The 13,201-nt window shown below is 43.5% G+C and overlaps 1 protein-coding gene across 6 annotated transcripts in view; it reads left to right on the forward strand.

Moving 5' to 3' along the window:
* ptpn4a (protein tyrosine phosphatase non-receptor type 4a) overlaps window positions 1-13,201 on the forward strand; it is a 428,661-nt gene that overhangs the window by 364,333 nt on the left and 51,127 nt on the right. For all 6 annotated transcript variants that reach the window (XM_072470160.1, XM_072470166.1, XM_072470164.1 and 3 more), the window contains 2 exons: window positions 1,027-1,117; window positions 12,437-12,498. In XM_072470160.1, the coding sequence (XP_072326261.1) occupies window positions 1,027-1,117; window positions 12,437-12,498 (153 nt within the window). The remainder of the gene's footprint in view (window positions 1-1,026; window positions 1,118-12,436; window positions 12,499-13,201) is intronic.

The following is a 13,201-nucleotide window of genomic DNA, read 5'->3' on the forward strand; positions in this document are numbered from 1 at the left end:
ATGCCGCACTTCAAATTGTCTGGAATTGGTGCATGGAAGAAAAGAGGAACCTATTAAAAAAATACTTGAAATTATATGTACTGAACATTATTTAACTGAAGCGTTGATCTAATTGCTAGGAATGTCTTAAATGTTCACCAAAGCTCTTGGATACTAAATGAGTCCAAGTAAATATTGTATTTTTGAAACAATCCAGATGAGTGTATGTACTGTCATGTGAGTGTCCCTTTAAGAAAGGTTTGGTCTCTTATCATGTGACTTGTAGCAAGGCTTCGGTGATGTCATTTTGTGGGTGAAGCTGGGCTGTAGCTGTCAAGTGAGAGGGGATATATTGGGGGATTTCGGTTTTTGTTTGGTTGTTTTGGACTGCAGAAGGAAAGAGAAGTGTTTCTCTGTTTTCATTTTTAAAAGCTGTTCCATTGAAAAGTACATTGGGTGTGGCAAACTGCCTTAATAATTTTAAAGATATTTGTTTTCCGGAAGGAGTTTGAAACTGCTGGTTGAAACTGGGTCAGAATCTCAGGGCAAGGACCAGTCCCATTCAAGTGAGAATACAGTGTGCTGGGCCACACCCTTGAAAGGGGTTTTGGTTTATTGGATTTTGTGACTGAATTGGAACAGTTAAAAGGGGATTCATTAAGTGTTATATACATAAATTACTGTAGGTGTTGTGTTGTCTTTGTTTGTAATTGATAAAAAATTCATTCATATATATGTTAACTACATTCTTAGAATAACCTTGTTTTGATTAAAGTGCCTAGGAAGTCTGATGAATCACACCTGAAGCGAAGGTGTGCTCACTCTACCAAATTCAACATAAAGGTTATAGGTCAGGTGAACTTCATAATGCACTTTGGAGTTTCTACACCCTGGCCCTTAACAATACAACAAGCCACTTGTAAAATTAGTTAGAAACTCCATTATTGTTGAATCAGAATAGCAGAAGATGAACTGGATGGATCATGATGAGCCATTTGATTCTTATGTCACATTTGCTCATGATTAAACTTTTTTTTCTCCTCTTAGCAATTGTATAGAAAAAAGCCTGGTATGACGATGTCATGTGCCAAGTTACCTCTCAATATTTCCAAAAACAGATATAGAGACATCTCACCTTGTAAGTATAGTTTGCTTTAATTTTCATTTTGTGCCATCAGTGCATCTGAGGAATTTATAATCTTCAAGATCTTATAACAGAGAGCCCTTTCTGTTTGGGGATTGTGTCACAATCTGTGTTTATTTTGTAATCTCCAAAGAAAACAAAGAACTTCTGTTCTGACCCATGTCTGTTAGCCTCTTCAAATACCTTGCAGAATTTCTGATCCCAACACTATTTACGCAAGGGAAACTCATTCTTCTAAGTACAAGTGCTTCTTAGAAAATGTGGTGTACTTGCTGTTCTATTGAGTAAAGCTACAGTACACCATTTATAATGTCAAATGTTATTAAATTTGGATGAACAGTGCTGTTTTTCAGTATTTTGTTCTGGTTTTGAATTTGTATTTCATAGGGTACTGATTCCTGATCAGACCCCCAAGTTCTGTTACAGTCATTTAAGAGACCTCCAAATTCAATAAATCACAATTGCTGCAGCGCTGAAGGAAGGCGTTCAGTCCTTCGTGTGTGCAGCAGCTCTCAGCAATTCACTTAGTGCCATTCTTCGGTCATCTCCCCGTAACTCAGCACATTCGTCCTTTTCAGATAGCAGTCCAATTTGATTTTGAACTCTTTGCTTGAACATGCCTTCCAGACCTTAACCACTCACAGTCATTGAAAATAATTCTCTCTTTTTTTTTTGCTTGTTTTGCAAGTTACATTTTCAATCCTTTCACGAGTGGGTACAGTTTCTCCCCATCTGTTCTGTCCAGAACCTTCTTTATTTTGAACAATTCTATCAAGTCTCCTCTTGACCTTTTCTCCAAGAAAAACAGTCCTAACCTCTCCCATCTATCTTCAAAACTGAAATTCCTCATTCCTTGAACTATTCTTGTAAATCTTTTCTGCACTGCCTCCATATCCTTCCTAAAGTGTGATGCCCAGAACTGGGCGCAATACTCCAGCTGAGAACAAACTAGTTTTTATACAATTTCAGCATAACCCCTTTGCTCTTGTACTCTTATCTGCCTATTAATAAAGCATACTGTATGCTTTATTAACCACGCTCTCAATCTGTCCTGATTTATTTGCCTATTCATCCAGGGCGCTCTGTTAATTTCGTCCACCTCCCCCACTTCCATTTAGAATTCTGCTCTTTATTTTATATTGTCTTTTCATGTCTTCCATATCAAAATCAATCCTTTCACATTTTGCCACATTAATCTTCATCTGCCACCTGTTGAATTTCTGTGCTCTACTCCTGACAGTTCACAATGCTTCTGTTTTGTAGCATCCACAAATGTTGAAATTATGCGCTGTACACCAAGGTCTAGGTCATTACTGGATAGGAAAGCAAGGGCCCAATATTGACTGCTGGGGAACTCCACTACAAGCCTTCCTCCAGCCCAAAAAACATGTATTACCGTCATTCGCTGGTTTTCTTTTCACTCAGCTAATTTGCACCCTTTTTTTGAACAAGGGTGTAATGTCTGTAATACTCGAATCCCCTGGTACCATCTTTAAATCTAAGGACGGCTGAAAAATAAAGGCCAATGCCGCTGCAATCTCAAATTTCACTTCCCTCATTATCCTGGATGCATCTCTCTTGGTGCTGGTGCCTTCTCAACTTTAAGTACAAGCATCCAATTTTAAACCCTTCTGGTGTCTGAGTTAACTTTTCTTTCGTCATGTGCCTATAAAAGACTTGGGGATTCCCTTTGACATTGGCTGCCTATTTGTTTTCAAACTCCTTTGGGGGGCACGGTAGCACAGTGGGTACCAATGTTGCTTCACAGCTCCAGGGTCCCAGATTCGATTCCCGGCTTGGGTCACTGTCTGTGCGGAGTTTGCATGTTCTCCCTGTGTCTGCGTGGGTTTCCTCTGGGTGCTCCGGTTTCCTCCCACAAGTCCCGAAAGATGTGCTGTTAGGTAATTTGGACATTCTAAATTCTCCCTCTGTGTACCTGAATGGGCGCCAGAATATGACGACTAGGGGCTTTTCACAGTAACTTCATTGCAGTGTTAATGTAAGCCTACTTGTCACAATAAAGATTATTATTATTTGCTTCCCTCATTTGCTTTTTCGCCTACCTCTGAGCCATTTATATTCAGTCTGGTTCTCGATTGTATTTTCTACCTGACATCTGTCATAAGCACATTTTTTCTTCCTACTCTTTGTTTGCCCCAACTTTCTCTTTCGGGGAAACATACCTTGACTGCTCAAACTCTGTCTTCCTTAAAGGTAGCCCATTGTCAGCTACTGTTGATCTGCCAACTTCAATTTATTCATCCCAGATTCATTTTTACCCTAATGAAAAGTTGACTTTCCCCCAGTTAATTCTTCTTACTCTGGTCTGTTCTTTGCCTTTTTCCATAGTCCGACTAAACGTTATGATACAAGGATCACTATTGATACTTGAGCTACTTGGCCCATCTCAATTCCAAGAATCAGGTCTAGCACTGCTTCCTTTCTCTGGAAACAATACTGCTGAAGAAAATTTTCTTCAATAAACTGGCAACTCCTGCCCCTCTCTTCCCTTTATAATAATCTTTATTAGTGTCACAAGTACGCTTACATTAAAACTGCAGCGAAGTTACTGTGAAAATACGCTAGTCGCCACATTCTGGCGCCTGATCGGGTACACCGAGGGCAAATTCAGAATGTCCAATTAACGTAACAAGCACGTCTTTCGGGACTTGTGGGAGGAAACTGGAGGACCCAGAGGAAACCCACACAGATAAGGGGAGAATGTGCAGACTCCGCACAGACAGTGACCCAAGCCGGGAATCGAACCTGGGTCGCTGGCGCTGTGAGGCAACAGTGCTAACCACTCTGCTACCGTGCATCCCAATCTACATTTGAATAGTTAAAGTGCCCCATTATAACTAACTATCATTTTTGGATCTCTGTAATTTACTTATAAATTTCCTCTGCATCCTTCCCACTAGTTGGCCTCTAGTCTACTCCGAGCATTAAGATTGCACCATTTTTGTTCCCAGGCTGTGCCAAATAGATTCTGTCTTTGACCCATCTGGGACACCCTCTTTCTCTAGTATTGCAATGCTCTCCTTAATCAATCTGCAAACCCTCGCCCTTTTCCTTTCCTAATTTTCTTGAATGCCTTGTATGGGGATGGGGCAGGGTGCCCTTTTCAGATGGTCGGTGCCAAATGGCCACCTGTACTTGTTGCTGATTTTCTCCTTGGTTCAATTGCTCTGTTTTATTACCTTTGCTCTCGAGTCGCCAGGTATCTTTATGATACCGCCACGAGGTTCAAGTCCGAGTAATGATCAATAACCCAATACACCGATTAGTAAGATTTAAATCAAAGCACATTTATTATACACAGTAATCGCTATGCATGCACAAATTCTACGTCTAAGCTACTTCTACAACTAACAGGCCTATACTTAACTTTGGACTGGCCCACCAGGTATGGGGAACAAATGGCCTTTCGTTCGGGTTCTGAGCCTGTGGGATTCGAAGTTGGTACAGATTGGTAGCTAGGAGCGCCTATCTCGTAGCGAGCGTTGAATTAAGACTTACGATTGTCGGTCTTCACTGCACCGGTCACGGTCAATGTTGGTTTGTGTTGCTGGGTGACCCGGGCAGGAAGAAGAGAGGTGAAGAAGAGCTGCTGAAGAGTGAAGAGAGCGATTTGAACTTGGGGCTTAACTCTTATAGTCCCCAGGGGCTTCCCGCCTTTCGGGGCGGACCCTGTACCTGGTCCCAAGTGATTGGACTTTGTCCCAATCGCTTGGTTCGATTTTCTCCAATACTGGAGCGGTTCCCTGATGGATGGGCGGTCTTGAGGTGCTCGTTCACCTCCTTTGTGTTGGCTCCGGCTGGCGCCGAGGAGTCTGGCTTTGCTTTGTGTGTCAAAAATGTTACTTATTGTTCCCGGGGATTGCTCATCGGTATGCAGATGGCTGTTACTTTGTTATGCTGATGGTCGCTGGTATCGATGTCGTCTGGTTTTTGCAGAGGTAAATACACAGCAAACCTGCAGCTGCTGGTTTTTGTCTTGTTGGCTGACTTTCCCATCAGCCTTTGCCGTTCGCCATTTTGAATCGGGAGTTGGCCAATTTAGGTGGCTACACACTGTAAGGATCCTATGATTCAGAAAGGAATTAGATTTTTATCTGAAAAGGAATAATGTGCAGGGTTATGGGGTGTAGGTGGGAAAATGGCACTTGCATGAATAGCTGACTCAGAGAGCTGGTGCAGACATGATGGCTGAACGGCTTCCTCTAGCGCTGTAACAATTCTGAGACTCACAATTTTCCCAGTGCCAACAGCTGCTGTGTACATCAGCTTCACTCGGCTGATAACTGCCATAGTCCCTCTTAACACTGGTCCCTCTAGCAGCCCAAAGCTGGGAATCTTCTACCTGCTGCAGCTCTGGACTCAACAGAGCAACCACTGCACATCATGGCTGTTTTTCTCTTAGCAGCATGGAGCTAATGGCAGCACTCCAGCTGCATGAAGCTGACCCACTTTGTCTCCTCCCTACGGGGTGCTGTTCACTACCCGCCCCCTCACACACACACACACACACACGCACACACCCCACCCCGTCGAACTTACAAAAACACACACCAAAGATTCCCTCACATACACCTTATTTTAGAAAAAATGATACTCTTTCTTGTGATGATTTATCATTCTATAATTCTTAGAATAGTAGAGCGGAGCTGCCGATTGGCTGTTGCAGGGGAAATTTGCATACACCCATGTGCTCACCCTAACTTGAAAGTGGTTTGTGGAGGAGCTGTTGTCAAGTGACACTTAAACCCGAAACACTTCTTCAGTGTTTCCCTCCCTACCCCCTCCTCTAACCAAAAACAAACAACCGCTTTAAAGATCCAGAGGAAAGCTCAAGGGCAGGTAGAAATAGAAAGAAGTTGAACCGTGATGTCACAGTCTGCAATTAAGGGATTGGCTGGTGACTGGTAAGTATTTTTTCTTTTATTTTCCCTCGGGTGTTATCGTGCGGGGCGCAGAGGTTGCTGAGTGATAGCTTGCTGAGAAGGGGAGTGAATAACGGGTAAGCTCTTTTTCTTTTTTTATCGAGAGGGGATGGCAGGGAAGGTAGTGCAATGTTCCTCCTGCAGAATGCGTGAGGTGAGGGACGCCGTCAGTGTCCCTGCTGATTTCAGCTGTGGGAAGTGCACCCATCTCCAGCTCCTCAGAAACCGCGTTAGGGAACTGGAGTTGGATGAACTTCGGATCATTCGGGAGGCAGAGGTGGTCATAGATATAAGCTTCAGGGATGTAGTTACTCCGAAGAATAAAGATAGATGGGTGACGGTGAGAGGGGCTGGGAGGAAGCAGTCAGTACACTGATCCCCTGTGGTCGTTCAACTTAGTAACAAGGATACCGCTTTGGATACTTTGGGGGGAGGGGGGAACTTACCAGGGGTAAGCCACGGGGTACAGGTCTCTGTCACAGAGTCTGTCCCTGTTGCTCAGAAGGGAAGGGGGGAGAGGAGTAGAGCATTAGTCATTGGAGACTCCATAGTTAGGGGGATAGATAGGAGATTCTGTGGGAACAAGAGAGACTCGCGGTTGGTGTGTTGCCTCCCAGGTGCCAGGGTGCGTTATGTCTCTGATCGTGTGTTCAGCATCCTTAAGGGGGGAGGGGGAGCAGCCCCAAGTCGTGGTCCACATAGGTACCAACGACATAGGTAGGAAAAGGGATAGGGATGTAAGGCAGGAATTCAGGGAGCTAGGGTGGAAACTTAGATCTAGGACAAACAGTTATTATCTCTGTATTGTTACCCGTGCCACATGATAGTGAGACGAGGAAGAGGGAGAGAGAGGAATTGAACACGTGGCTACAGGGATGGTGCAGGAGGGAGGGTTTCAGATTTCGGGATAATTGGGGCTCAATCTGGGGTCGGTGGGACCTCTACAAACGGGATGGTCTACACCTGGACCAGAGGGGCACCAATATCCTGGGGGGCAAATTTGCTAATGCTCTTCGGGAGGGTTTAAACTATTTCAGCAGGGGCTTGGGAACCCGAATTGTAGCTCCAGTATACAGGAGGTTGAAAGTAGTGAGGTTATGCGTAAGGTTTCAAAGTTGCAGGAGTGTACCGGCAGGCAGGAAGGTCGTTTAAAGTGTGTCTTCTTCAATGCCATAAGCATCCGGAATAAGATGGGTGAACTTGCGGCATGGGTTGGTACCTGGGACTTCGATGTTGTGGCCATTTCGGAGACATGGACAGGAATGGTTGTTGCAGGTGCCAGGGTTTAGATACTTCAGTAAGCTCAGGGAAGGTGGTAAAAGAGGGGGAGGGGTGGCATTGTTAGTCAAGGACAGTATTACGGTGGCAGAAAGGACGTTTGATGAGGACTGGTCTGCTGAGGTAGTATGGGCTGAGGTTAGAAACAGGAAAGGAGAGGTCACTCTGTTAGGGGTTTTCTATAGGCCTCCGAAAAGTTCCAGAGAAGTAGAGGAAAGGATTGCAAAGATGATTCGGGATAGGAGCGAAAGCAGCAGGGTAGGTGTTATGGGGGACTTTAACTTTCCAAATATTGACTGGAAACGCTATAGTTCAAGTACTTTAGATGGGTCCGTTTTTGTCCAATGTGTGCAGGAGGGTTTCCTGACACAGTATGTAGATAGGCCAACGAGAGGCGAGACCATATTGGATTTGGTACTGGGTAATTAACCAGGATAGGTGTTAGATTTGGTGGTAGAGGCACTTTGGTGATAGTGACCACAATTCGATTATGTTTACTTTAGTGATGGAAGGGATAGGTATATACCGCAGGGCAAGAGTTATATCTGGGGGGGGAAGGCAATTATGATGTGATGAGGCATGACTTAGGATGCACCGGATGGAGAAGAAAACTGCAGAGGATGGGCACAATGGAAATGTGGAGCTTGTTCAAGGAACAGCTATTGCGTGTCCTTGATAAGTATGTACCTGTCAGGCAGGGAGGAAGTGGAACCGTGGTTTGCTAAAGCAGTCGAAACACTTGTCAAGAGGAAGAAGGAGGCTCATATAAAGATGAGACATGAAGGTTCAGTTAGGGCGCTTGAAAGTTACAAGTTAGCTAGGAAGGACCTAAAGAGAGAGCTAAGAAGAGCCAGGAGGGGACATGAGAAGTCTTTGGCAGGTAGGATCAAGGATAACCCTAAAGCTTTCTATAGATATGTCAGGAATAAACGAATGACTAGGGTAAGAGTAGGGCCAGTCAAGGACAGTAGTGGGAAGTTGTGTTTGGAGTCCGAGGAGATAGGAGAGGTGCTAAATGAATATTTTTCGTCAGTACTCACACAGGAAAAAGACAATGTTGTCGAGGAGAATACTGAGATTCAGGCTACTAGACTAGAAGGGCTTGAGGTTCACAAGGAGGAGGTGTTAGCAATTCTGGAAAGTGTGAAAATAGGTAAGTCCCCTGGGCCAGATGGGATTTATCCTAGGATTCTCTGGGAACTTGGGGAGGAGATTGCTGAGCCTTTGGCTTTGATCTTTAAGTCATCTTTGGCTACAGGAATAGTGCCAGAAGACTGGAGGATAGCAAATGTTGTCCCCTTGTTCAAGAAGGGGAGTAGAGACAACCCCGGTAACTATAGACCAGTGAGCCTTACTTCTGTTGTGGGCAAAATCTTGGAAAGGTTTATAAGAGATAGGATGTATAATCATCTGGAAAGGAATAATTTGATTAGAGATGGTCAACACGGTTTTGTGAAGGGTAGGTCGTGCCTCACAAACCTTATTGAGTTCTTTGAGAAGGTGATCAAAGAAGTGGATGAGGGTAAAGCAGTTGATGTGGTGTATATGGATTTCAGTAAAGCGTTTGATAAGATTCCCCACGGTCGGCTACTGCAAAAAAATACGGAGGCATGGGATTCAGGTTGATTTAGCAGTTTGGATCAGAAATTGGCTAGTTGGAAGAAGACAAAGGGTGGTGGTTGATGGGAAATGTTCAGACTGGAGTCCTGTTACTTGTGGTGTACCACAAGGATCTGTTTTGGGGCCACTGCTGTTTGTCATTTTTATAAATGACCTGGAGGAGGGCGTAGAAGGATGGGTGAGTAAATTTGGAGATGACACTAAAGTCGGTGGAGTTGTGGACAGTGCGGAAGGATGTTACAAGTTACAGAGGGACATAGATAAGCTGCAGCGCTGGGCTGAGAGGTGGCAAATGGAGTTAAATGGAGAAAAGTGAGGTGATTCATTTTGGAAGGAATAACAGGAAGACAGAGTACAGGGTTAATGGTAAGATTCTTGGCATTGTGGATGAGCAGAGAGATCTCGGTGTCCATGTACATGGGGCTGGTTTAGCACACTGGGCTAAATAGCTGGCTTTTAAAGCAGACCAAGGCAGGCCAGCAGCACGGTTCAATTCCCGTACCAGCCTCCCCGAACAGGCGCCGGAAAGTGGCGACTAGGGGATTTTCACAGTAACTTCATTGAAGCCTACTTGTGACAATAAGCGATTTTCATTTCATTTCATAGATCCCTGAAAGTTGCCACCCAGGTTGAGAGGGTTGTTAAGAAGGCGTACGGTGTGTTAGCTTTTATTGGTAGAGGGATTGAGTTTCGGAGCCATGAGGTCATGTTGCAGCTGTACAAAACTCTGGTGCGGCCACATTTGGAGTATTTCGTGCAATTCTGGTCGCCGCATTATGGGAAGGATGTGGAAGCATTGGAACGGGTGCAGAGGAGATTTACCAGAATGTTGCCTGGTATGGAGGGAAGATCTTATGAGGGAAGGCTGAGGGACTTGAGGCTGTTTTCGTTAGAGAGAAGAAGGTTCAGAGCTGACTTAATTGAGGCATACAAGATGATCAGAGGATTGGATAGGGTGGACAGTGAGAGCCTTTTTCCTCGGATGGTGATGTCTAGCACGAGGGGACATAGCTTTAAATTGAGGGGAGATAGATATAAGACAGATGTCAGAGGTAGGTTCTTTACTCAGAGAGTAGTAAGGGTGTGGAATGCACTGCCTGCAACAGTAGTGGACTCGCCAAGACTAAGGGTATTCAAATGGTCATTGGATAGACATATGGACGATAAGGGAATAGTGTAAATGGGCTTTAGAGTGGTTTCACAGGTCGGCGCAACATCGAGGGCCGAAGGGCCTGTACTGCGCTGTAATGTTCTATGTTTAGCCAGGAGTAGAGAGTATGCAATAAGCATAACGGAAAGAAAATGTTGAAAAATTATTCTGAATCTGCACATGATAAATTGTCTTTTTGCTGAAGTGAAGCTGTATTTTGACTTTTTAACATTGCGTTGTCGTTCCAGTCCATGAAGTTTCAGATATAAAATAAGAACAGACTATGCTTGCAAAACCCAGATTTGGAGGTCTCTGTGGAGAGAGAGAGAAGCAGAGATAACATTTTGAGTCCAATATGACTCTTCAAATGGATATATTAGGCATATATAGTTGTTTGCTAGCTACCACAGGTCTATGGTGTTGCTAAACTTGCCTATTTATACCTCCATAACATAGCTTGAGAGCAACTCCCAAACCGAGGCTACACCACCTCTGCTAATCTACTGTGGAACCCCTTAACCATGCCTTTATTACCTCTAGACTTGTCTATTCCAGTGCACTTCTGACCAGGTTCCCACATTCCACCTTCTGTTAAGATTGCGCTCATTCAAAACTCCGGTCATATGGCCTAACACCAAATTCTGTTCATCCGTCACTTGTATGCTCGTTGACCTACATTTGCTCCCAGTTGAGCAATACCTCAGTTTAACAATTTTTATTCTTTTTTTCAAATTGCTCCACGGCCTTGCCCTTCCCTCCCTATCTAATCTACAATTCTACAGCTCTCCAAGCTGTCTATGCTTATCTAAGTCTGGCTCTTGACCAACCCTGATTTTCAATGCTTCAGCTGACTGGGGTCTAAGCTCTGGAATTCCCTCTCCAAATCTCTCGTCCTCTACCAATCCTCTCCATTTAAGATGCTCCTTAAAGCTTGCCTCTTTAACCAAACCTTTAGTCATCTAATATCTCTATGTGCCTCCATGTCAAGGAGGTCAGCAAGAGAGCTAGGAGTGAGATGGGAGAGTGGTGGGGGCAGATTCCGTAGGAGGTTTCAAAATTGAACTGGATACATATTTGAAAGGGATTAATTTAGAGATTGGGCTGGAGAATGGGACTAGCTGGGTAGTTTTTTTTGGAACCAGTGCAGACAAGATGGGCCAAATGGCCTCCTCCTCTGCTGTAAGTAGCGAATAATAAATAGTTGGACCTGATATGAATGACATGTGGCTACTGTATGTCAGAATTTGCTCGACAGCACTCCTGTGAAGTGCCTTGGGGTATTTTGCATTAATTTACATGAATACTGTGTAAATTTAAGTATCTTTTACAGCATTTGGTGATTTTTGTTTCTCTCTTTGCACCCTTCGCTCTTTCTCCCTTCCCTTCCCACACAAAAATGCTTATATTCTAAATGTGAAAGTGTACTAATGCTTCCTCAACTTGTATATTCCTCACACAAATGTGGATGTGGATGCTGCTGGCAAAACTGGCGTCAGTTGCCCATTTGAATTAAAGTAGAATATGCTGGAAATACTCTGGCCTGGGAGCATCAACAGCGGCAATGTTTCAGGTCATTGACCTTTCATCAGAACTGTAGATCATCAACCTGAAAAGTTGGTTCTCTCTGAACAGATAGTGCTAGGCCTGTTTCAGCATTTTCAATTTCTATTTCAGATATCCAGCACCCACAGTATTTTGTTTTTGTATTAATGCCTGTTATTTAAGACCTAATATTTTATTTCCTAACCATTGCTTCGTAAGGTCATTTAAGCTCTTGAATTTAACACATCTTCGTGCTCCTATTATTCAGTCTTGTCCAAAATGTGCATACATTTATTTTGCTGGTCCTTGCCAGATTTTCTCAATTCATAAAGTTCCTTCAATATTTTGCTATTGATCTTTTTATTGTAGAGGAACATTATTCAGTCCCACAATCATCATTTTGCTGTTCCTGTCCAATATTTAAATCTGTTTATAGCAGTGAAATTTATTGCAATGTGATTTGAAAGAAAAATCAGTGCAATGCTTTGTTGCAGTCATCTTAGTCTGTAAAATATTGTGCATCTATACATTGTGAGTCAATATACGTTAAGCATATTGCCTGTTCAAAGTTGAGAATTGCAAATGCAGCAACCAAAATACTGTAATTTTGCCCATGTGTGATTGTATCTTGTCGTTTTATCATGACACCCTAACTATTGTAATGTGAATCTCCACTGGCCTGGGACAATAAAAATGTTTGGTATTTACTAATCTCAATGTTGGATTCAATGCAAGTGTTCCCATTACATCATTTTACTAACATCTCTGTTTCTCTTGCAGATGATGCAACGCGGGTTATTCTAAAGGGTACAGATGACTACATCAATGCAAATTATATAAATGTGAGTAGCACATTGTGCACTTGTATACCATATGGCATTCAGGTCCTACAGAAAATGTATCAGTATATTGTAATTGTCCACTTTCGTGAATGAATCATATAAAAACTTGCAAAACTTGGTGGAACAGTATGGAGTTCTGTCATTGTTGGCTTGAAGTGCTGAAGAAGAGTCATGTGACTTGAAACGTTAACTCTGCTTCTTGTTCCGCATGCTGCCAGACCCTGCTGGGTCTTTCCAGCATTTCTGTTTTTATACCATTTTTGAAGTTCACACACAGTGGTTAGCACTATTGCTTCACAGCGTCAGGGTCCCAGGTTCAATTCCGGCTTGGGTCACTGTCTGTGTGGAGACTGCACATTCTCCTTGTGTCTCCGTGGGTTTCCTCCGGGTGCTCCAGTTTCCTCCCACAAGTCAATTTGGACATTCTGAATTCTCCTCCGTGTACCCGAACAGGCGCTGGAGTGTGGCGACTAGGGGCTTTTCAGAGTAACTTCATTGCAGTGTTAATGTATGCCTACTGTGACAATAAAAACATTATTATTAGATTAAATGTAAGAGATTTGGGACAAGGAACAGGAGGAGCCTTTCTTTTATATCAATTGTTAAGAGGGTATGGAATGCACCGTTGCACTTGGTGATGAAGCAGAGAGCACCCACATCAGCATTTCAGAATAAATTGGATGGCGAATTAAAGGAAAGGGGA

This window comes from Scyliorhinus torazame, chromosome 2 (assembly GCF_047496885.1).
Source record: "Scyliorhinus torazame isolate Kashiwa2021f chromosome 2, sScyTor2.1, whole genome shotgun sequence".
Taxonomy (NCBI): domain Eukaryota; kingdom Metazoa; phylum Chordata; class Chondrichthyes; order Carcharhiniformes; family Scyliorhinidae; genus Scyliorhinus; species Scyliorhinus torazame.